This window comes from Hemicordylus capensis, chromosome 2 (genome assembly GCF_027244095.1).
Source record: "Hemicordylus capensis ecotype Gifberg chromosome 2, rHemCap1.1.pri, whole genome shotgun sequence".
NCBI classification, from domain to species: Eukaryota; Metazoa; Chordata; class Lepidosauria; order Squamata; family Cordylidae; genus Hemicordylus; species Hemicordylus capensis.
Window position 1 is genome coordinate 173,835,995 of NC_069658.1, and position 25,137 is coordinate 173,861,131.

Consider the following 25,137-nt stretch of genomic DNA (forward strand, 5'->3'; position numbering starts at 1 on the left):
CTTCCCACAAACTGGGTAGCAAAACGTTAGAACAATTGCAAATGGAGTAATCTGCCTGGCAGTGCCATGCACACGGCACAAAATGGAGAGGGAGGGTTTCACTGTTCTCCTTCAGTGTTAGAGTAACTGCAGCAGCTTTCTTGTCCCTGAAAATGCATACACCAAGCAGCTTGCTTCAGGGGTTCCTCCTTCTATTTACATAAGCGTTAATACTGTTTAATTATTTTCCTCTCCCTTTCTTCTGCAACATGCCTATTGGAATAAAATCAGCTTTTGTGTTAAAGATAGCAAGTGAATAAATATTCTCATCATGAAGCCTTGCACACTTTGATGTGTTTGGCTCAGTCATTCTTGAGGCCAGGAAGATTTTGAATGTCACAGTACAGAATCCCATGCCCTCCTCAGTGAGTGTAAACCAACAGATCTCCACAGCAGGTGGCCCTAGTGCCTCAGATGTTCTTTCTGAGATTATAGCCCAATTTTCTGAAGCAATAGCTTGAGGCTTTGCAGGCACCGTGTTGAACCTTCTTTCCCTCCTTATGGATACACCGTCCATGGTCCAAATGATGGTTTTGCTACATGCAGTTACATTCTCCACTGAAGCTTCTACCCTTCCTATACCTTTCCTGTGTAACCTTTTAGCGGGGGGGGGGGGGTCCTATTTATTTGGGTCTACACTAGATCTTGGATTTGGAGTTGGCCAACTGTGACTTATAGACCTTAGACTTGGACTATGGGAATGTCCAGTTTGGATTGTAATTGTTCCTGTTGGAGCCCTTGATCTGAACCCCACTTTTTCTTTCTGGAATCTGGGGGAACCTGTTTAAAGGCCCTAGAGGTCCCAGTGTTACTTGTCTTGCCCCTTTGCCAGGCACGGTTGCATACCTCTTCTTCACTAATCGCCATGAGGTCAGGAAGATGACTCTAGACCGCAGCGAGTACACCAGTCTGATCCCCCATCTCAAAGATGCAGTGGCCTTGGATATGGAAATTGCCAACAACAGAATCTACTGGTCTGACATGTCTCAGAAAAAAATATACAGGTAAAAAAAAAGTTGCTTTGTATGTGCTGTCTTTGTTATACAGGTAGAGCTAGTGAGTAACCCTTTTTGAGGGCTGGCTGTAGAACCATATTTATGTGCTGAGAGAGGGAGTGACCCAACAGTGCCCAAAGTGGTTTGATGGATAGATCATTGGTTTTGGAAAACTGCAGTCCAATGCACAAGAGGATACATGTGATATATGCATAGCATATGTGGCATGTGATAGCCAGTGTGGTGTAGTGGTTGGAGTGTTGGACTAGGACCGGGGAGACCAGAGTTCAACTCCCCATTCAGCCATGAAACTCATTGGGTGACTCTGGGTGTTACTTATCTCTCTGCTTTATCTACCTCCTTGGGGTGGTTGCAAGGATAAACATAACCATTTACAGGGCTCTGGGCTTCTTGGCAGAAGAGTGGGATATAAATGTAAAAATAAACAATGTGTTGCCCATAGAACAACTACAGAAAGAGAGAGAGAGCGCACGCATGCCTTCAGCACTGTAAACACACACCCAAACACTTGGGCAGGCCTGTACCAAGTTTTCACCTCTTGGCTTCAGTTTCCGTCTATACAATGGAAATATATATTGGGGACCTGTGTCAGGTCTGCAGAGGGGGTGTTATAAAAAAGCACCAGAAATTGACTAGTAGTGAAAGAGTTGCCATTGCCAACCCACTTGCACAATAAATCAGTTGCAGAAACTCCGGCTTCTGCCAAGTTGTCTGGCACCTTAAAGTTGGCAGGGCTCAGTAGTAGCTGTTTCTATGGCTCACAGTTGGAGATGGGTGCAAAATGCTGTTGGCAATCAGAGGTGCAACATGGAAAGCACAGCAATCCTCCTTCACGGCAATAGGGTTTCTGTTGTTTATACTTCTTGTTTTGCACACAGCACCCCAATAGACAAGGCTGACAATCACTCCCACCACTCCACCGTGATCAGCAGTGGCATCAGATATCCAGAAGGCATAGCTGTTGACTGGGTGCACAGCAACATCTACTGGACCGATGCTGGCCTGAGCACGATCTCTGTGGCCAGCAGCGAAGGCTTGAAACGGAAGACTCTGATCAAGGAAGTGGGTGCCAAGCCCCGTTCCATTGTGGTGGATCCCGTTCATGGGTATGAATCTGCCTTTGACTCATCCGACAGAAGCTATTCTGAATCTGTGGGAAACTGGACTCTGTTTCTGTGGGGACATGCCCTAGGAAGAGGGGTAACGAAGTGTATGTGATGAGGAGGCTGGCTTCTGGAGGATTGGCTACCAGAATTATTCTGGTGGCACCTGACAAATGCCCTAGAGAAGGGGTTCCCAACCTTGGGTCTCTACTGTTACTGGACTACAACTCCCATCTTCTCCAGCCACAATGGCAGCATTAGGGACCCAAGATTGGGAACCTCTTCTCTAGGGCATTCTTAAGTATTTGTGTGCCTCTGTTCCTCCTTTTCCAAAGGAGGAGGAGGAAAACAATCAGTTCTAGCTGCTGTGTTTTCTTAAAATTCCATGAATTTAGAAAAGTGTGACATGGAATACCACCAGGAGAAGCAGAGAGGCTTGGTGGGTGTGATGTCTGTTGGGAAAGGGATTGGGGTGATTCCACAAGGATAATGGAAGATTTTGTAGCTTTGTACAAGTTATAATTCGATGTGTTTTATGTAGTATTCCCTTCTCCCCACCTTTGTGCTCATGTTAGATTTATGTACTGGACTGACTGGGGCATCGTTGCTAAAATTGCCAAAAGTGGTCTGAATGGAGTTGACACATTCCCCTTGGTGAAGGAAGGCATTCTGTGGCCTAATGGAATAACACTAGGTACGTCTTGCGTTGGTGAGGAGAGACCGTAACAAGAACAGCACAGAGGAAGATAGGTTGGATATGTTCCCCAAAAGAGATGATCAGCTGTAGGGTTTGAGGCTGAGCTTTCTGTTGCTTCGAGGCTGCTGTTGCCATATTCCCTTAGCTGTCACATTCCTGGTTGGATAAACATAATGTAGTTCTGTTCTGCATCCTGTTGCTGGACAGTGTTGAATTTTCTTTTTTCCTCCATCACCACAAGCAAGTGGGAGGAGGGCTTGTCTTGTGATAGTGAGCATCAATTGCCCCCTTTGTTAAGCTGCGTTGTTTGCATTTGGATAAGTGAATACGCAAGTGCTCCAAAATATTCCCCTTAAGGAATGGGACCATAGCTCTGCTCAGTGGTAGAATGTCTGCTTTGCATGCATAAGGTCCCAGGTTCTCTCCCTGGCATCTCCAGGTAGGGCTGGGAAACGTTTCTGCTTGAAACCTTGAAGAGCCACTGCCAGTTCGTGTATACTGAGCTTCATGGACCAATGGTCTGTCACGATGTAAGGCAGCTTCCTATGTTCCAAAGTTGGAGCATGTGCACACAGGCCAGGCAAGATGACTATCCAAGATCAGGATGCCATTGGACAGGGCATCCTCTGAACCAGAGAATACCTCTTCATATCTTCTACATGTCTGCTTTTTGTGTGGGATTCCCCCAAATTATTTGGAGTATCTATGAGGAAGGAAGATGCAACTAGAAAATGTCTTTTGAGTGTCCAGTTATGCAAGAGAACAAAAATAAACATATTTCAGTTAGGACATATTAGTTGGTAGGGATGTGCACGAACTGAGGTTCATGCACAGGTTCGGCGCCAGTGGGGTGGGGGAGCAAAGAGTGGGATCTTTAAAGAGGAGGGGTAGAGCAGGTCCTTACCTGCTCTCCGCTGCCACATGCAGCTCCCTGCTGAGATGGTGCTCCCCCAATAACCTGTGCATGGTGCCGGGATGCACATGGCGTCCACATGTGCATGGTCAGCAACACCATGCTGACCATGTAAATCGTGCCTGCACATGCATGCATGCTGGAGGCGTGGGCGGGAAGCGCCATTGCAGGAAGCTTTATGTGGCAGCAGAGAGCAGGTAAGAACCTGCTCCTCTTCTAAAAGATCCTGCTCACTGCTCTTCCCCCCACTCCGCAGTGGAGCTAACCCATTTCAGACCGGTTCGGCTCTGAACCTGAGCACGAACAGAGGTTTGTGCACATCCCTACTTGTTAGGCTTCTGAATGCCCGTAAGATAATTGTCTCTCTTCTTAGGGGTGGCTTTGCGGGCAGAGTTCTCTAGTGGGAAGGAGCTGAGCATGTTTGAGGAAAAATTGTTCTTGAAATCCAGGCTGCTTCAGCATGCAAATCTATTGCAGATGAGGGTGATGGGAGTTGCAGGCAGTAGGGAGAACCAGGTTGTCCACCCCAACTAAGCACATCTTCCTGGAAATGTCCTCTACTCAATTCAGTTGCAGCTTATTCCAAGTAAAGGAGCACTCTTTAACCGCCCAGCTCGCTTTCTAGAACTTCTGCTCTCATTTGAAAGTTGTTTCTTGTATTGACTTTGTGCACCAAAGCAGTTGTGGAAACTCTTTGACCATACATGTAATGGTTCTGTGTTAATTACCTTTGTTTGCTTGCATGCGAACCAAAGCAGATAAATTGTCTGTTCTGTACTAATTTGATACCTGTCTTCTGTGTTAGATTTGGCTAACCAGCGCCTCTACTGGGTAGACTCAAAGTACCACTCCCTCTCCAGCATTGATGTGAATGGGGGAAACAGAAAAATCATCCTCGTGAATGAGGAGAAGCTGGCCCACCCTTTTGCCATCACAGTCTTTGAGGTGAGCTTTTGAGATGGCTGAATGCTCTGGGAATGTCAAATGATCAGGGTGAGGTTCTTGGGTGGAATGAAGACTGAACTAGCATCCGGCAAGGTTCTAATTTGTCTTTAAACATTGAATCCTACTCAGGATAAAGTATTCTGGACGGATGTCCATAACGAAGCCATTTTCAACGCTAACCGTCTGACTGGTTCAGATATTGTCAAGGTGGCAGAGGACCTATTTTCACCTGAGGACATGACACTCTTTCACAGTGTGCGGCAGCCACAAGGTATCTGTTCATGTGTCCATCCTAGCTGCATCTGTCTGAGCTTTTAACTTGCTGCACTGTGATCCCTGAGAGCCTGGCAACCGACCTGCCTCGTTTTCTCTTTCTCTCAAATCGGGCTCTCTATCTATATATATATATATTTTTTTTTTCCAGGTGTGAACTGGTGTGAGAAGAATGGCATCCCTAATGGAGGCTGCCAGTATCTGTGTCTTCCTGCCCCACAAATCACACTCCACTCTGCCAAGTACACTTGTGCCTGTCCTGATGGTTTGAACTTAGCCATGGACATGAGAAGTTGTATCACAGGTACAGATCGAAAAGAGGCAAATCTTGCAGGGAACAGGGGGCGTGTGTGTGTGAGAGAGAGAGAGCGAGAGCAGGGGAGGGGGGAGAGAAGCAAGGAGAAATAAAATAGTCTGCAGTTCCCTCACACTCCTAGGACACATTCCGTGGAGCTAATAGACAGTTGTTTTGTCAGACTAGTTATTTAATCTGTTCGGGGTTCTCTCACACCATTTCACATGATGAATATAAGTCATCCCTTAGACCGAGACAATGATTTGTTGTTATGTTTACTACGCAGGTAATGTTCCTGTTGCCCCACCGGCAGTCGCCAATGCAACTGTGCCGCCTACTACAAGGATGACACCTTTAGTGAAGCTGCTCACCCCAACCAGTGCTCGGAGGGAGACAACGAGACCTCCGTCTTCTGCTGCTGCTACCACTGTGCTGAGCAGAAGCACCACGCTTGAAATGGTCACCTTATCCCAGCAAGGTGAGGGGTTTAGGTTCAGCCACTAGTTTTTAATGTCACCCTGAAATGACTGTCCCATCAAATTTGCTTGCACCAACTGCAAATAAGAAGCCTTATTCAGTGGATGATACTACCTGCCACCCTCAAATTATTTGAGGCTAAGATGCAGGCACAACTCCTCTATGGGGCCTATTCTCTCTCCCCCAATCTTGCCCCTTTGGAGCAAGGCGCAGTCCAGATTTCTAAGAGCAGCCCTTCAAGGATCTTGCTGTGTCTCAAATGCTGCCCTACGCTTACAAACGGACATGGTTACGGTTGAGGCCAGAGTGTGGCTGCCCATTCTTAACCTCTGGCTTAAATTATCCCTCAACCCTCGGGGCCTGGCCCCTCTGACCTTACAGGACAGTATTCAATCTTCTTGGAAAAGGGCTGTGTGGTCTAAACTGCTGCTCCTGGGCTTTTCTTCCCTTCTCCTACTTGCTATGGGCCATGATCAGGCGAAAAACAGCCATCAAGCAGAGGATAATGGACACTGAGTGCCAGGCTGACCTAGGCAGGGTCTCATCCTTCCTGTCCTCGGAAAGCCTTAGATACTTTGCCTCCCCTGCTGCGTACCTGTCACAGTTAGAAACCTCAAGCCACAGAAGGGTTTTTACTCTCACCCGCTGCCATGCTCCCTTCTGCTGTACTGGAAGGCAAATACAGAAAGATCCCAATGGCAGAAAGGCTGTGCTCCTGTGGCACTGAGGAGGTAGAAACCACAAAATATGTGCTTCTCCTCTACCCCTTTTACAGAGACGCTCTGGTTAAGCTTATCTCTCCGCTGCTTCACAAGTACCCTGGCCACCCAAACCATATCTATACCCAGTTGCTGCTTTCAGATGAAGTCCCGGCCTTCACGTTTAATACCGCCAAGTTCTGCATGGCAGCGTGTAAGATCCATCGGACCATGACGGCCAGGCCTTTCCCTCCCATCAACTCTGCATAGATTTGTACTGCAATCTTCTATGTCACTATTTTCTAGTGCTCCTATCCTAGATACTTTGTTCTAGTCACCGCTTTTTCATTATATATATTAGAATTTTAATAATCTCATAGCTCCCTGCAAGGGTAGCAGTTTTAAAGTATTATTATATAATATTATATTATAGCTTTTAATATTAGAATAACATTTTATGGTTCCATATACTGATTTTATAATATTAGTTTTTTATAGCTTAAAAAAATTAACTTTAGAGTAGCATTTTTAAATTATTAATAGTTTCTAGTAATTTTATAGAATAGTATATTGCAGTAATTATAGTTAATAGTAATTTTAATATTTATTTATCAATCAATCAATCATATTTTTACACCGCCCAAAACTTGCGTCTCTGGGCAGTTTAGAACAAGATTAAAAAGTAAAACATTAATTAAAAACAAAAGCAAAACAAAACAAAAATTTAAAAGCAAGAAATGTAAAACACAATTTAAGTTTTTTAAAATAATACTCTAAAAACAACATTCAAAACAATATCAGCTAAAAGCCTGGGTGAAGAAATGCATCTTTAAAGACTTTTTAAAGGATGTCAGAGATGGGGAGGCTCTTATTGCACTAGGGAGTGCAATATAACATGACTTTGTAATTTTTCTTATGACTATACTGCTTCATAATCATAATTACCTTTAATCACACTCTATTTTACTATCTTATGCTGGTCTTGGACTTCAGTAATGATTGATCAGTGGATGATACTGAGAGAGGAGGCTACTGAGATCTAGTCTTTTGGTCTTCCTGACAGACCCTCAGTATACTTTGGACTGGCTTGCTTGTTACATTTGTGATAGTGACTAATCATGTCAAACTTCCACTCACACTTAAGCACCAGTTGTTATATACCGAATGGCATAGACTTAACTGAGGTTGCTATTTGTCTTGCCACTGAATGGCATTATCACAAACCTGGACAATATAGAAAGCATATTCTGATTTCTCGCCAAGCAAACATTTTTGGGCAGGGAATGAATGGTTCTGAATTACTGCAGTAAGGGCGGTCAGTTGAAGGAAGATTTGTGTCTTGAGAGCCTCTAGTTTCAGTGGTAAAAAAATGAAGGATGGGAAATACTAGCTTCACTTTACTGTTGGCTAGCTTTGGAGGGAATTGCTTTAGGTAGACTATTCTAAAACTCTTAATACCTTTAACACCTTCTTCCTATTCAGCAAATTCCAGATTAGGGAGTGCTTCATCTTGTATTCTGTTTCCCCAGCTCGAAATGACATTGCTGCGGAATCAGATGGAAGAAAACGAAATGGCTCAACAGCGCTCTCTATTGTCATACCATTGGGTAAGTTCCTCTTTTTCTTCCAGGCAAGTGGTGTGAGAAGGCTGTTCTGTCATTCAGCGGTAATGGTGCTGGCTAATGGTGGTAGCCAAAATAAGACCTCTTGTTTAAGATGCTTTTGAGCCAAGCATCATAATGGTATTATAAATTAGACATGCTACATTATAACTTTATTTTGCATAATAAATAAAAATTAATAACAATTATTATCAGCTGTTAGTTGAGGACATCTCATGTGGCTTATCCTTCCCATGTGCTCCAGGAGACAGGACAATGCAAATTAACAAATCCCTGGGAAGAAGAATCCCACCCAGTTCGCTTAGTCGTGCATCCTGCTTTAGAGTCATACTTTTCTTTCCTGGCCAAGTTATCCAGGCACTGCAGTGGCCATGGAGGCCATGGTTCACATAAATACTGCATCTTGGCTTAGAGGGTTCTTGTTGGTGACTCCAGACCTTCTTCACCAAGGCCCAAATCCACCACCATGATCCGGCATGCTTCAAACTTGCTACCTGGTGACTGAATAGAACATCCTGAAATGTACTATTGCGTCCAAAAGAGATTCCACAAACCACATTTACCAGTCCCATCTGGCTGGTTTTCCTCCATTGGTGCCAACATCAGAAGCTCTCCAGGGACAACTCCAGCCTACCTGAGCTGCTCCCTTTTCTTACATGATAGTCTAGATAAAGGCCTCAAGGCCAGCATGCTGAAACATCAAGCAGCATCTTTTGTGGATTTTATTCCCACAAGGTCTACACCAGGCATATTCAACTCAGCCCCCCCCGTGTTTGGACTACAACTCCCATAATCCCCAGCTACAGTGACCAATAGCCAGGAATTATGGGAGTTGTAGACCAACATCTGCAAGAGGACCGAAGTTGAGCAGCCCTGGTGTACATTTCCTCCGGGTGCCACACTCCTGTTACCCCCTACTGTACACAGATTTCCATCCTGGGATTTGCATAAAGTTTTACAAACACTACATAAGGTGCCCTTGGAGCCCATTCACTCGATACTGCTACATCTTCTATCCTTTAAATTGGCTTTCCCCATGGCCATCACATTGGCCAGATGTGTCTCAGAAAGGTCTGCCAATCCCACCTTTTGCATTTTTTTCACCAGACTCAGTTCGTCTGATTCCTGACCCTTCCTTCCCTAAGGTAGTCTGTGTCACTGTTCTCAAGATAGTTCTCACATCTTCTTGCCATAAGCCTGTCCACTCTTTGGAAAAAACCTGGCACAAGCTTGTTGTGCAACGCTGTCTGAAAGTGTACCTATCTCGCATGACTTCCTTCCACTCTACTGATGATTGTTGCCTTCCTGAATGGGACAATGTCTCCACTGCTACCATTGCCATGTGGATTAAGGTCTGTATTGCATCGGCATACAAAGTGCAAAACCTCCAACCACCTCTTTGCATCACAACATGCTCGACTAGATCAGTGGCCACAGCAGCTGTATTTTCTACTAATGCTCCACTCTCAGAAATCTGCTGAGTGGCCATTTGGGCTTCTCCATCCACATTCACTCAGCGCTTCAAGCTGAATTTACATATTTCCTCACAAGCAATCTTCATCAGACCTGTCCTCCAACAGGTTAGGAACATCAGAAGCTGCCATATACCTAGTCAGGCCATTGGTCCATCTAGCTCAGTATTGTCTACACAGACTGGCAGTGGCTTCTCCAAGGTGGCAGGCAGGAGTTTCTCTCAGCCCTATCTTGGAGATGCCAGGGAGGGAACTGGTAACCCTCTGCTCTTCCCAAAGCAGCTCCTTCTCCTAAGAGGAATATCTTACAGTGCTTACACATCGCGTCTCCCATTCATATGCAACCAGGGTAGACCCTACTTAGCTAAGGGGACAAGGCATGCTTGCTACCAGAAGACCAGCTCTCCTCTCCACCCCAGTAGACTCTGACATTCCCACCCCGGTTCTTAGCTGTGGCATGTCCCACATGAGATGTCCTGATCCAGCAGCAGAGAAAAGAGCATTGGCACTCACCATGAAGGCTGCTTCTTGCTGCTGGATTTAAGGACATCTCAACCCACCTGTGTGGATGTCTCTGTCTACTGGCATACCTCTTTCTTTATTTCCACAATTGCTCTCTGTACCTTAGTCTTGGCTACTACGAACTGGGTGGGGTTCTTCTTCTCAGGCTATTAAAGCATCTGTTAATTTTCATCATCCTGCCTCCTTGAAGCACGTGGGAAACTCACATGAGATGTCCTCAAATCTAGCAGCAAGAAGAAGCCTTTACAGTGAGTAACCAATGCTTCTTTCTCTGGCTTGTGCATTGGATAGCTTATTTTTTGCTTGTTCTCCAGATATGTTGGTTAAAATTTCCTTTCTTCCTGGGTCACTCTCTTTTTTTACAGTGGTGATTATTTTAGTCTCCTTTGGTGCTTTCCTGGTTTGGAAGAACTGGCGTCTCAAGAATACCAATAGCATTAATTTTGACAACCCAGTCTACCAGAAAACAACTGAGGATGAGATTCACATTTGTCGGAATACAGAAGGGTACACACATCTATCGGTAAGCTTAACATTTTCATATAGCTGGAACATCTTTCAGTCTTCAGAACTGGTAGGGTTGGAGGAAAGTATTTTGGATTATCCCCGAGAGGAAGGTAGACTGAGAACTTGGTTCGTTCACTTGCTTTAACCTTTCTGAGAGATCCAGTTCATTGCTGCCCAACCCCTTCCTATTCCCCCCCCCCATAGATGATCATTTTAACCCTGGTAATGGGAAAGAATGCCTTCAATAAAACTCCTGTACACAAGACACTGTGTGTACATTGCTTGCATAAATTTCAGAATCTAGTGAATTTTCACATTTGTGATTGTAAAACTAGTATTTTTGCAGAACATTGAGCAAGTGAGGCTTGCTCTGAGTAAGCAGGTAAATGATTAAGCGTCAGATTTAAGCATTATTTCTAGGTGAAACTTAAATCTGGCCATGAAAATCTTTGCACATATGCCAAGTCTTCTCTTCTCAGCCCCTCGCCTCAAAAAACTCCCCACAAAAACCACCAATCCACAATTGTGGCTCAGTATTTTACTCTGATAATAGACTTCACATTTCAACCTTTTGAAATTCAGACTTGGAGATAGGTTTCCAAACATGAATGTGTTCCTCCGAAACTAGTTGCAATTCCACTAGCCACCCTCCTATATTCAGCTTTTAGCCTAGGAGGTAGCCCTCCTTGTTCCTATGCCAGTCCTTTCACTAGAAGTAAGAAAGTCACTGCAGTGCTAATCTGTCTCAAACGCAAAACTCTCACTGGGAACAAATGAAACTAATTCAAAGAAAGGGTTCCTGTTACTTTGTATTAGCTTTGTTTGCCCTCCACTAACATTCTCATGTAGCCACATCTGTTCTTACTAGGACTTAAACAACTGGAGCTGCAGAGATGTTCCCTTTGGAGCCCTAGCATCTCTATCATGCCAAATATTGGAGAGGAGAGTCTGTATGTAGGGGTTGACAGTCAGTGTTCACCTTATTGAGCTTTTGATGGCTACCCTGAAGTTGTGAAGTTTTCCCCTTTGGGGGTTTTTATCCTAAGCTGAAGGCTCCAGGCATGTTAATATCCATCAGGGTGAGAGAGGTTGTCCTGGAAGCTTTGCTGCTGAGCCTGGATTTGAAGCAGAGGCTTCCATGGCCATACTACCTACTGCACATTGCTAGTTTTTGGACTAACGCCTTCATCTTTCAACTTCCTCCCAAACAGAGACAAATAGTCTGCCTGGAAGATGATACAGAATGAACCCACCTCAACACTGAAGTGCCTCTTGCAAAACTTTGCTGCTTATTTTGTGGAGGAGAACATGCGTGCCCTGGCCTTAGGTTCTCTCTGGGCTGTCCAGCACCACTTCCTGAGAGACTGGATGGGACATTCTTGGGAAAAACAGAAAACAGTGCTTTGGGATCAGCTGCTGTCTGTGCATGACAGAGCAAAGGAAGCTAGATGGTCTTGTTGGAGTGGGGTGGTTTTTTTGTTGTTTTTTGTATATTTATTTTTCTTATTCTGTGCTGCCAAGACAGAAATGTGCCTGCTGTATCCTGGGTCTCCTTTTTAATCTGGGCAGGGCCACGCTACTCTTGCATGTAAAGGAGAATAAGAATTTGATGGTTGATGAAGAGAAGATGACAAAACTCTTCTCTGGGTTTAAGCTTGGGAGGCTCTAACCAGCTGATCTCTGTGCCTTCTGTGAGTTAAAGGACCAGCAGGCAGTCACGGACTGGGCTTGGAAGGGATGGGCATCTGAGTGTTCGCTGAGACTTCATAAGCTGAGCCTGCCTGGGTTTTGTGGTGTTAGACCTCTGGACCCCTTCTTCTCAAACCTGGCCAGAGACATCTTTCTGACGTGATTCCACCATCCATACCATACCATAAAACAAGATAGCAGCTCTGCTCTCATGTCCAAAGAAAAAATGCTGCAAGGACTATCTCTTGCTTGGATCCTCTCTGTTGGCCTGAGGCTATCAGTCCTCTTCAGCCTTTGCTGGCCAACCCACCTTGCACTTTTGTTTGACTTGTTCTGGTCCTGTTGATGATCTGTGTCGCCTGTGAACTTTGTATAACTGTATTTGCACTTGATTCTTTTCTTTTCTCCCCTTGGTCACATGTGTCAGGAGGGTAAGAGACCAATGCAAACCAATGAGAGAGGCTGACTGTGAGGAGGGAATGGGAGGATTTCTTGCATTTGCTTGGTGCTGGCCGTTTTTGGTGCCTTTGGTGTCAGTGGACAAAGGGCAATCGATTGTGCTGGCCAAGAAACCAGGAAATTAAAGCCATTCTCCTGCAGATTTTACCTTGATGACCAGTTTATAGTTGCCTTATGCTGCATCTTGTTTTGCCAGGTATCTTCTGGCAATTTCGTCTGCCTTCAACTTTGTCTTGCTTTTTATATTCATATCCTGTTTGTAATGAAGGGCTTTTAAGGGGGGAAATGTAGACTGGACTTAGCAATTAATTGGTTCTGCACTTTGTCACAAAGATAATACTTTGAACAGGTTTGCTGTGCTTTCACTGATGAAAACACTCGGCTGCCACATGCTATGAAATGGGTCAAGTCTGAGCTATGGATGTCACTGACTCTTCTGTAGAAAATAGAGGATATCTTGATCACAAGTTTTGTAAAGGATGGATCTTTAGATTTACAAGGAAGTAGAGCTGGGGTGTAAATTCAAAGAAATCTGCTGTAGCTCAAACCTGTCCCATATCTGGTACTGAAGGAATAGAAAACTTCCCCTTGATGCTCTTGCCAGTAACACCAAGAAAACATTTAACAAGACATAGAACAACACATGGCAACTTAACATTCTTGGTCTGGCACATCCAATTTTGAACGCAAAGTAAAAGCACTCAAACCTTCTGGCCTGAAGCTGTGAAAGATTCCAACCTCTTTCTCTTATTCTGGAGAGTGTAAATAATGTACAGTGTTGAGATATAGATATATATAGATATATATGTATTTCCTTTGCACAAGAGTTGCCTTTTTGTACATATGTTCATAAAATACATGCCTTATTTATTTCTAAATTTATGTTCTTATGACTGCTAACTTGGCTTTCTCTTTTATCCCACCTGGTGATGGATGCCTCCCCTGCCCCCATTTGTTACACTTAAAAACATCGGCAGGTAGACCATGGACTGTGGGGGGGGGGAGGGTGTGTGTGTGTGTGTGTGTGTGTGAATGTTAATTGTGCAGTCCTCATCTGGAATAAGATGATGTGAACACAATAGAAACTTGCTTGCAGAAGTGGTACTTGTGCATCAAACGACTTCTCTCCTCACCTATATTGAGACTTTGGTTGGCACAGTGGCAGCTGAGGGCAGAGAGTGTAGGAGGCAGGCACAGAGCAGGCTGCAGCTGCCTCTCTCCCTGCCCTGTCTCTCTTGCTTGCCCCACCTTTAACTGATCATTTGCCAGGTTGGGCATTTCAATCTGCCCTGCCCTCCACCACCACATTTTTGGTGGCAGTAGCCGCCACAGGGTTAGCAAATCTGTATTTAAGCCCTCTTCTTACTGGCATGCTTAACAGTGGTATATGAAGGCTGAAGCCAAAAGAATGATTAACATGATCTCTTCCAATATTTATGAATGCATATAACTAATATGGTGGGTGCATTCTTCTCTTGTATTTCATCTTTGACAGTATATCTTGCTACTTACAGCACATGTTTTGGTTATTACACTGTGTACTCAGCATGTTTCAGCTATTCAGCAGAAGTGGTAGCTTGAAAGAGGCTGCTTTATTTTCTTTTGAATCCATCCTCTTTTGTGATTGCATTGTGACTTCTTAAACTTGTGTTTGCATCTTATTTAACAAGCTTGCATGCGACTGTCAGTATTAAAAGCATAAATTTTAAGAGCTGGTCATACAGCTCTACAAAAGGTTTTGAGCACCTAAACATCTATAGAATGTTCTGCTTCACATAATTTGAACTGTACCAAGAAAAGACAGTCCCATTGGTTGTCTCGGGTTACTATTAACTGTAATAATTTGGGGGGCTTAAATCTCCAAAGGAGTTTTTAAGAGTAAAATTTAACATGGAATCTTTTTCTAAAAGCAAGGATGAGTCTGCTGACTTGGAAGTAGGAAAAAGCCTATAAGGTTTTCTTTATCATTTTATTTAATCTGTTGATACATACAGTGCCATTTTTTTCCAGACAAATGGAGAGTCACTCTCTTCCCTTGGATTTACTAAGAGCTTTAATGTGCGTTAGGCACTTTTATCAAAGAGGAACAGGAATGTGAAAACCACAACCCTAGGGGCTGGGACTATGTCAAAATATTAATTTGGACCTAAGCTTTATTCAACAAATCCTCTTAATGCTGCTGATCTTGTGGTCTGTCGGTTCCAAACTCTGCAATAGGAAACACTGTTTCTACACAATAATTCACAATGGTGCTAAAATGATTGTTCATAACAATCTTAGTTTTTTCTTTCTACCACCTGGAGCAAAAACGTGTATTTTGAGAAGGAAATAACTGCCTCATTGTTTTTGTTGGTTGGTTTGCAGTAATTGTCCAGTACATTCCTCTAGTCTAATGCCTCTCTAGGGCTTTTTATTTTTTATTTTTGCTCTACAGGGAAGAACAAATGGGATCAGGTGCCTAATGGTGCCCTGTTCCTATTTAGGAAATCCTGCCCTATGAGAATTTTTAGCTGTATAAAACTTGGGAATTGTGCTTAATAAAGTTGGGAATAATTTGAAAGGATTGCCAAGTCAGCAAGGTTTCAGGATGTTTGTATTTTATTTCAGTGCATTTTTCAAGGTGCTATTTTGCCAAGAAAGGTGGGAAACACATGCAGGAATTTTGTGTGTTTCATAAGGGAAGAGTGAATATTTGTTTTGCTGTTTATATCTGTGTGTTGATCCTTGCAGAATGACCTAGAACTTGGGGAATAGCAAGGCCACCCTCTGTGCAGAACCTATATTTTATGCTTACATCAGATAACTTTCTAAAAGAGTCCTGATGAAATAGCCCTTTTGACTTCTAACCAGATGTTGTTTTTCTGGGCATTAGTTGAAATACTGTTCCTGACCAGTTTCTCACTAAGTGCTGCAGACCCCTTGAAAAGTTGTCACTTGGCCTATACAGTTTGTTTTCATTAACTCTTTGGGTCACATGCAAACATCTAATAGATGTGGGATTGTCCTACAGAACAGCTGCAAGAAGTTCTTTAAAATGTTGTTCTCTATTCCTTGTTAAAATCTCTGCCCCCACCCAGTTATGATTGAGTTTAATAAATATTTAAATACACTGAAATGAATTATTTTGCTTTTCACTTTGGGCAGTGTCTGAAAACTGTCGCTTAATTTATTTATTCCTTGGGAGAGTGGGGAAAACTTGCCTATTTCTCCAGCCATCTTAACTATTTGTTCACATTGCTTTTGTCTAACAATTCAAGGCAGGGGCTTTTTTGTTCTGTCAAGTCACTTGTGCAGTAGGAGCTCCACTGGCTATATGGTGTGCTTGCTGCAAAGCCTAAGGAAGTTAGAGGTACCTAATAGATGTGATGTTTTAGTAGGAAAGGGTGTCTTTTCCAAGTCCTGCTCCTTCCCTATTTCTGTAATTCACTGGCCTGATTTGCACATTTTTATTCTCCAACATGAACCCACATCAAGGTATGAACTAGGCCTCTGTGTTCTCAATTCCTGTGCTTGAAAATTCAGATTAATCTGTCTCTTAAGTGCCTCTAAGGTTCAGAACTGAGTTACTGCAAAGTGACTCTGAAAGATGAGGCAAGTGCATCTGAATTGGGCCACACCACTGTCCCGGAGGCTCATGTGTGTGGTGGTGAGTGGTGTATGTTTTCCTGCTTACGGTAAACCAGCAAATTCAGTCCCGGACTCCTTGACAATCATAGGTGGGATGGAGTGGAGAGAGAGGGGCACTGGTGCTGTGCTGATTGTGATGGCACTTTCCTCAGGTTATCAGGCCATAGCCTGTGCTACTGGTTGAAGAACAGCAATTAAGAGCCAGATCCACATAGGGAAACTGCTTTCCCTTAAAGCTAGCCTCCTGACCTAATGCAACTGGCCTGTAAATATGGACAGCCCCTTATTGGTGAAATACCAACACATAATATACTTGGCATTTATATAGTGTATTCTGGTTTATTCTTCACATACACTTACCTCAGTAAACCTTTACAGCAGCCCTGTGAGGCAAGTTTTGTATCTGTGTTGAATATATTTGGGGTGGGGTGGCTCAGGAGGAGAGGAAAATGACACCAGACTGAGAAAGTGCCTTAGTGAAGGCCATCTGTGGGCACAGATTTGACCGTATGCTTTACCAATGCTAAACTACTTCTCTCCAGAGAAAGCTGCTGCTGGAGTTTCCAGTAGCTGTCTGTACGAGTGTCCCTAGGAGCTAGCCAGGTACAGCTGCCTCCTACAGCACTCTTCCACTGTGTCTCAAGGAGTTTTCGAGCCCTCCCTCATGGGGAGGTAAAGGTCCTGTCGAGTCGGTGTCTACTGGCAACCACGGAGCCTTGTGGTTGTCTCTGGTAGAATACAAGAGAGGTTTACCATTGCCGTTACCGGTATGAGATGATGCCTTTCCGCATCTTCCTATATCGTTGCTGCCTGAAATAGGTGTACCAGTGGGGATTTGAACCGGCAACCTCTGGCTTGCTAATCAAATCTTTTTCCTGCTGTGCCATTAGGTGGCTTCATGGGGAGGTAATGTTCTCTTAACAGCAGTTCAGCTGAAGTTGAGAGGTTCCTTTTTTAGGTAGTAGAATGCTGCTGCTGGGTGTGCATGTGTACACTGCATGCTGGTAGATGATGGTGTGGAGACTCCCACTATCCCTTTCATTAATATGGTTGAGTGAGTTAGAGAACTCTCCCAAAAGAAGTGGCTTGAGAAGGACTGGAAACAAAAATGCAAAATGGTAACCTCTTTCTCTGGAAGGTACAGAGAAAAACCTGCTGTGAGCTCTTTAAACGTTCATGTTGGACAAGTCACTGGCCAAGGACACAAAAGCAGTTTCAGTAGGAGGGCTGGGTTGATGAAAGACTGGATGGATCTAAGAAACTAAAGTCTCCAGATGCACTTGAAGCTGCAGAGGTTCATGGGAAGGCAGTGGAAGCTGGTGGTTCCTGGGCTGGGCTGGCAGGGTGGGACAGGTGATAGGTAGTAAGAGGTGGAGCCAATTGTGGGCAACTGTGGAGGTGGGCAAGATGTGTGCCTTTTGCCAGTTATTAAGTGTAGACTTGTAGTTAACAAATGGGATCAGAATACAAGCACACAAATCTTAGTTGCTCATCAGCAGAGACACAGAAATATGGAAAATATCAGTTGCTTTATAGTGCTTAACAGGACTACATATTAATAATAATAATAATAATAATAATTTGATTTCTATACTGCCCATAGTGTGTACATCTGTATCTAATACAGCAGGATCAAAACAAGTGTGCACGCGCACACAAACACAAACTCTGCAAGCCACAAGTAAAGCAGAGACTAGCTATAAAAGGCTGCTTCTGTGGAGAGTAAATGCATTCTGGAGTCAGCTCAGCAGGGCAGCTCTGTTTGCCTGATTATTTCAAAAACGAATGCTACTACTAACAAGAAGAAGAAGAAGAAAGAACTCTGAGCCAGAGGGGCACAGTGGTTAGTGTGGTGGACTAGATTAGGGAAATCCAGGTTCAAATCCCCATTCAGCCACAAAACTCATTGGGTCACTCTGAGGCAGTTGCCTCTTTATGTTATAACCTTTCTCAGAGGGCTGTTGAGAGGATAAATGTAACCATGTGCACCACTGGGATTTTTGGAGGAAGCAAAATACATGTAAAAGTAAAATCTATCTAGGCCACCAGTAAAGCAGAGGCCAGCTATAAAAGTGGAGAACAAGTGCATTCTGGAGTTACAAGGGCAGCTCTGCCTATTTAAAAATACATAAATAATAGAAAAATCACAGGTTTTTCAATGATGCTTCCTGCAGTAATGAACCATCTCCTGTAACCTGGAGGATACCATGGGAAGCAAAGATGTGTGGGGACACCCTATCCCTACTCTATGCCTGCTGAACAGCTGGGTGCCACTCTGCCTGCCTTGGGTGCCCACCACTTAGCCTAGCAAAACAACAAGGGGTGTGTGTGTGTGAGAGAGAGAGAGAGAGAGAGAGAAAATAGAGATCTCTTTCTTAATCCTTGCCCAAATAACCTAAACCCCTAGTTGACATATTAATGTTTGGATCCTGGCCACAATCCAGAGAAAAACCTGCTTAGCTCTCTGCATAGCAAATTGAATTTTTAAAATTATTTTCCTTCCAACAGAATCAATTACAGCCACCACGCCCACATGGAAAGCCACTTCTGCAATTATCTGAAAAGCAGTTTGGACTCAGAAATCTATACATATGCTTTAAAAGAGCTTTCTGGCCAGTTTCTAATCTAATTAGACCAGTCTTACAGTTTGCTGTTCCTTCCCATGTTTTATGGCATGTCACTTTGGGAATGGTCCATAATGCTTTGCATATGCCCTAAAAGAACTTTTGGGCTTCTTTTATCATTCTTGGAATGGGTCATAATGCTTTGCATACAGATCCCGTCAGAGAGCAAGGGAGAGAAAGCAGAGGTTGCATTCCTCTACTCCAAACAAGCACAAACAAAGAAGCCAGTAAAAGATCAGACTTGCCAGCCATCCAGCCTGCTAACCCAGTTGGTGATTGGATTCTTGTGAGTAGCTAAAAGAAAAAGACTTCCCCACCCTCTGGGCACCCTGACTCCTTAGGCAGCCAATCAGTCATACCGAGTCCCTCTCTGATTAATAGGGTGGACCTAAAGCAGCAGAAGGCTCCAAGCAAGAGCAGCAGGGAGGCAGTAGGCACACAAAATGGAGGCAGAGACAACATGGCTGACTGATAAATTTAAAGTGAGTGCCCACACTTTGCCCATAGATAAGATCCGCCCCTGTTGCCAGAAACAAGTTGGTAACTGGCTGGAAATGAAAACATCAAAATCAGATTGTTTTTAATGGGCCCCAAATGCATGTTAGACTGTATGAGGCTTGTCTACCTATGGGAAGGGAATAATAACTTCAGTCAGCAACTGACACTATTCCCCACTGTTTTTCATTAGGGTGGGGTAGATGACAGACTTCCACATGTACTGAGGGTTAGGACAGTGAACCTTTGCGTCAGGAAACAAACCTGTCCTGAAGCCTATACCTGCCAACATTTCAGAATGAGAAAAAGCCAAAAAGATTTTACTCCTCCACCCCTCACCGGGCCCATGCTCTTAAACCAGACACACTTTTGAATCTGAAGTCTGTAGAGGCTACAATATAAATGGAAGAAATAGCTCTGAAGCCAAGTCTCTGCTGTGTCTTAAGAAATTGGGCGCTGCAGGGAATATGAACTCAAGAAATAGCCCTGAAAAACAAAATCTGTGCCTTCAAAGGAAATCGGATCCTATTCTGTATAAACTGCTCTGAAAAGCAGTCTGTGAAATCAGTTCCTATCTATGGGACTAAACTAGAGAAGAAATAGCTCTGAAAAGCAAATGTGCTCTCAAGTGACATCAGGCCCTATTCTGCAGGGAATATAGGAGAAATAGCCCTTGAAAAACAAAGTCAGTACTCTCTCAAAAGAGTACCCAGAAAATGAAGAAAATCAAGCAACAGCTCTCTCCCTCTTCCAAGGGTTGCTAACTGTCCTGCACTGTGCGGGATGTCCGACATTCCTGGGGGAGAAATTATTGTCCTGTTCGGGACTCAATTTCTCCCACTTCTTTACCACTTTAAAAAAAAATATTATTCTGTTTTTACGTTTAAAGCCGCCGCTGACCGACGGCGGCGTGGGATGGTGGAGAAAGCTCTCTCACCAAATGATGTGAATGGCTGCCTGCTACCCACGGTGCTGAGCTCCTCTGGCTGGCTGTGGGCAGCAGGGGCAGACTTACTGGGAGGGACGGCATGCACACTGACTGAAGAATGAGAAAGCAAAGCAACAAGCAGCAGCACTCATCCGTGAGTTACCGAGAGACAGACTGTCAGGAGGGAGGGAGGGAGTCGGGAGAGAAGGTGGCAAAAGACTACCTTTCTTGGCCCCGCCTTCCTCCAAAGGAGGCAGAAGTCTGTCTAGGTTAGGCTCCATATATCAATACAGCAGTCATATGAAGAATAAGCACATAGCACATAAGAAACAGACTCTCCAAAGCTGTCCTCCTGTTTTCCACCGCAGGAGGCTCTGTAGCTCACAGTGTAGAAATACTCTTCATTTTTGTAGATCTTTTCATTGAATCAGAGGTGTTTCTAGAGGTCATGGAAGAGGGCTGATGAGATTTTGGGCTCTGAGCAATTTACTGGTGCTTGAGCCCCATGGGTCACCCCCTAATCACATCCCTGGTTTAAATCCTGAAAAATGCCAACGATGTTGCCATTCTTTGGGGTGTACACATTTATCGCTGTTAAAAAATAAACGGTGAATGGGCTGTGAACTTGCCCTAACCTTGGAATTGTGCTGCAAGCACAAACAGATACTTGTAGTTCAGCTGAGAGCAAGCGGCCTCTGCTACTCTCCTGGCTTCTGCACAGAACGCCATTCCAAAAGTGCTCTCTGGGAGCCACACTGAAGCACAGCTCTGCTCAGCTGCCGCCTCTGCTGTGGCCGACTGAAGAACTGAATGGACTCTGGTCTGGTGTTACTGTTGGCAATTCTTTCTCCAAGAGCTCCTCCTTGGCTGTAGTCCCTCAGTCTTCAGAGCCAAGTTGCCCCAGCCAGGCTGCACGCCAAGGCCACCGACAGTTCACCTTTATTCAGCAGCTGCCAAGGCCTAGTGCCAGCTCCTTCTGAGTTGAGAACAGCTGATTAGCTCCTGAGGCATAAGCCTGCAAACTTGGAAGTGTGAGAATGCTTAAACGGGTTGCCCTAAGTGGCTATTACAAACCTATTAGCTTTTGAATGGGGAAAGTTGGCTGCTTCTGTTCTTAAAACAGCAATTTTGTTTTTCTCAGACATGTCGCGTTCCCATTTCAGTGACTGCTGTGCTGTCCTATTCTGGCAGCAGTTGTTTAGTTGAGAAATCGGGACATGCCAGTGGGTGGGTGTTGAGGGAGCATTAGCTCTGCATGTGTGTGGGGAACTTTTGGTTTGTGAATCTTGGTTTATTACAATTACAGAATCCCTCAGGTTGCTTGAAGTTACTGCTGCCATCACCACCTTAAAATCTTGCCAGGAATGCAGCAAGTAGGCCTCTCTTAGTCGTTGCCTCCAGCCTCCCTTCTTGCTGCAGGGCAAAAACCACCCAAAATTATTATTATTATTTTATTACATTTATATCCCGCTCTTCCTCCAAGGAGCCCAGAGCGGTGTACTACATACTTGAGTTTCTCTTTCACAACAACCCTGTGAAGTAGGTTAGGCTGAGAGAGACGTGACTGGCCCAGAGTCACCCCCTTGCTTACAAGGTAGGATGAACAAGTAACAAGCATGTGGGAAATAGTTTTTCTTCATAGCATTCAAACATACAGTCAAGACCACTGGTACAAAATTGCTTTTTAAAAGAGGAGCATTTTCTCCACAGCAGGCAGTAGAGTAAGGCATGATGTCCAAGTGGATATCCCATGGGGTGGGGTGGGGGGACGACAACAATTGTGCATAGTTTCTGCCTAATATGTATCCCAGTTTTCTTACTGTCTCAGCAATGAGGACTAAGCTATGAGGTTCAGTAGTAAGTGTAAGCCACTTTGAGTGCCCTATTTGAGGCAGAAAGGTGGAATAAATAATAACTATAACTGATAATTGATAAAAACAAAAACATAAATGTCTGATATCCATGCCAAATAACTATATAAAGATCATGTTTTGCCTCAAGCTGTCTTATTTGTTTTTGTGTACTTTTGACAAGCTAGAACTCTGTCCTCTCTTTAAAAAAAAAAAAAAAAAGCACAAACTGCAATTAGGATGGTTGGGATTCACAGTCACTGTTCTGTAGGTAGAGACATGGAGAGTCTTCACCGGATGACTGGTGTGGGAAGCAGGGAAGAGAGATTTTCATATAGATAGTTTTCAAATAATACAGTTCCAGAGACATAGCCACTATTGGACAAGCAAGGAAAATGTCCCTGGGGTTGGGACATGGGGGCACCATGGTGCCCCTTTCACTCCCCACCCCCTTAGGCATCCCCCTTGTTGCCAGCAAACAAAGCTGGGGATACGAGGCACAGTCCCTCTCCCACTCCTTTCCAGCCAGTGAATGAAGGAGCAGCTGGGTGCTTGCTTTCTCTCCCTCACTCAGCATGCCAACACAAGGATCTTGGTCAGCACCCAGAAGGGGTGGCTGTGTGGCGCCTCTCTAGTTCGTTCCCAGTTGGCACTTCATTTTCTGGCTGGGTGCTCTCTGTGTGTCAAAGGGAAAAAACACCCAGCTGGCAAAGAAGTGCTGACCAGGAAGGAGTAGGAGAGGGGCCGGCTGTCCAGCAGCCCCTTCCAGGTGATGGACACACCCTCTGCATCTGACATCATTGGCAGTAGTAGGATTGGTGGCCACTGGCAGGAACCTGTCCTCAGGCTACCAGGGAGCTCCCTAGTCCCTAACCAATTGCCATGTAATTATTGGAGGAAATAGCCATGCTGCCCTATCCATGTTTTCTGCTCTTCCCCTTCCCCTCCCCATATTGTAGACAGGTGGTGTGCATTAAAAGACTGTCAGACTGCAGCTTTAGGGAGAGGGAAAATAGAGGGCTGCAAATGGGGCATTGATGGGGTGGAGGTGGGGAAAATAAGCTGTTTGCTGTAAATCATTCTGAATGTTTACAAGGTTAGATGATAATGTCTGTGTTTGAGAGCTCTGCCTCAAAAAGCTTTTATTTGAGCAAGCAATAAGTAAATAAACCTCCAAAGTCCATTACAAGAGTGTTTGTGCTAGTTTTGTGCTACAAGCTCCAAGTTTTGTCCTGCCTGCCTGCCTGCCTGCCTGCCTTAAGGGTGTAATGGACACCACAAGCTGTGGTTCCCAGAAAATGCTGGGGGGGGAGAAAATAATGTTGTGATAGCCCCTCAAATCTTTCTGCCCATTTACTTCAGAGACATAAGCTAAATCGTTCAAGTGTAATGGCTATCCTTTTATTTTCAAGACATTTCACCTTATCTGAGAGAGAGGAAAGATTTCACCCGCTAGCCCTGGCTGGCAGAGACCCTTCACAGCTGTTTGCATGTCTAAAGACAACAAGGGCAGAGACTGTTTGTGCCGCACCACCTTTCTATCTTCCCCTTTTATCCTCATAAATATTCCTACTGAACTGAGCGTGTCAGAATTTGACATTACCATATAAGCTATTTTCTTAAACTATAGTAATTCAAAAAATATGTATTTGGACAAACTTATGAAAGTGTGTAGTATGAAACACAGACCACCTAAAGAGACCTTTCCCGAAGAATTTTAGCATAGTCTGGGCTTGCTATTTGGATGTAAAATATCCCATTATAAGTATGGCCAGGGATGGGGGCAGTCCCAACGGTTGTCTTGGGATTTTATGTCTGCTTTTCAACATCTGCTCCTCATAACTTTATCACTTCCCCACGGATTCAGTAAAAACCTGACTCACTTGTTCAGCAGGCAATTCTGAGTTTTAAAATGCCCCTTCTAGAACAAGGGAAATATTTAAGAAGCCACAGAAAGTGGTGGGGTTGGGAGTAATAACATGATAAACTGCTGTTTTACCTTTCAACCCATAATACACAAGCAGTCCTGTGCCTGTTTTTTTGGTGACAAAGGTGATATTTCTCCTGCCAGAAGACACCTTTTGAATTATGACAGAAACCCAGGAGCTAGGCTGTGCAGAAAGATTATCCCCCCACCCTTTTCTCCTCTCCTCAGTTCTGCTATTGACAGCATGAGACCATATTGAAGAGCCCCTTGTGAGCCAGCCAGCTTCATGGGACCTATATGCTGAAAAGCTCTCTTATTATTTGGAAGCTGATGGAATAGAAAAACCAGAAATGTGTGATTCTTGCCTGCTGACTGTGGGGCTAAAATATTCACCATCACTCATTAACTTACTACACCAGCCTTATCAAACACCATATCATATGCTGAACTTGTAGCCCTGTTGAAAGCAAATTTTTGCCCACGGCCATCAGTGGGCAATATGTTTTTTAAAATAGAGAGAGACACCAACCAAAAAGACAGAGCAAAGGTATAGCAGTTTATTTGCCTGAGCTTTGCCACATTGCTGAATTCTGTGAGTTTAGGCACCTTCTAGCTGGCCTGCTTCATGATTGTCTTATCTGCAAAAGTAAAGATGAAGCAACCCAACACCTTCTCCTCTTGGGACCAAATCAGAACTTTGCTCCAGCACAAGGAAAGGCTTTGGTAGTAGCAGCTGCTTCACAGGAACTTCCAATGTGAATGTGAAGGAACTTAAAATTCCAACGTGCTCATGCTTCAACATACTGTTTCTTTTTCTGAAATAACCTACTCCCTTATTGAACTCCATTAGGCTTTTTTGCACTGCGCAAAATTTGTCCAGCTGCACATCTAAGGTTTTAGAAGATGCCTTATATATATACTAGCTGGAGGTGAAGAACTACATTTTCCCATCAACTAAA

The 25,137-nt window shown here is 44.2% G+C and overlaps 1 protein-coding gene across 2 annotated transcripts in view; it reads left to right on the plus strand.

Annotated features, from left to right (window-relative positions):
- The window catches only part of LDLR (low density lipoprotein receptor), a 31,349-nt gene extending 15,513 nt beyond the window's left edge, over positions 1 to 15,836 (plus strand). For both annotated transcript variants that reach the window (XM_053297083.1, XM_053297084.1), the window contains exons 9-18: positions 872 to 1,043; positions 1,934 to 2,161; positions 2,734 to 2,852; positions 4,574 to 4,713; positions 4,843 to 4,984; positions 5,138 to 5,290; positions 5,568 to 5,759; positions 7,986 to 8,063; positions 10,438 to 10,595; positions 11,791 to 15,836. In XM_053297083.1, coding sequence (XP_053153058.1) covers positions 872 to 1,043; positions 1,934 to 2,161; positions 2,734 to 2,852; positions 4,574 to 4,713; positions 4,843 to 4,984; positions 5,138 to 5,290; positions 5,568 to 5,759; positions 7,986 to 8,063; positions 10,438 to 10,595; positions 11,791 to 11,826 — 1,418 coding nt within the window. In that variant the 3' untranslated portion in view covers positions 11,827 to 15,836. The remainder of the gene's footprint in view (positions 1 to 871; positions 1,044 to 1,933; positions 2,162 to 2,733; positions 2,853 to 4,573; positions 4,714 to 4,842; positions 4,985 to 5,137; positions 5,291 to 5,567; positions 5,760 to 7,985; positions 8,064 to 10,437; positions 10,596 to 11,790) is intronic.
- The last annotated feature ends 9,301 nt before the right edge of the window (positions 15,837 to 25,137 follow it).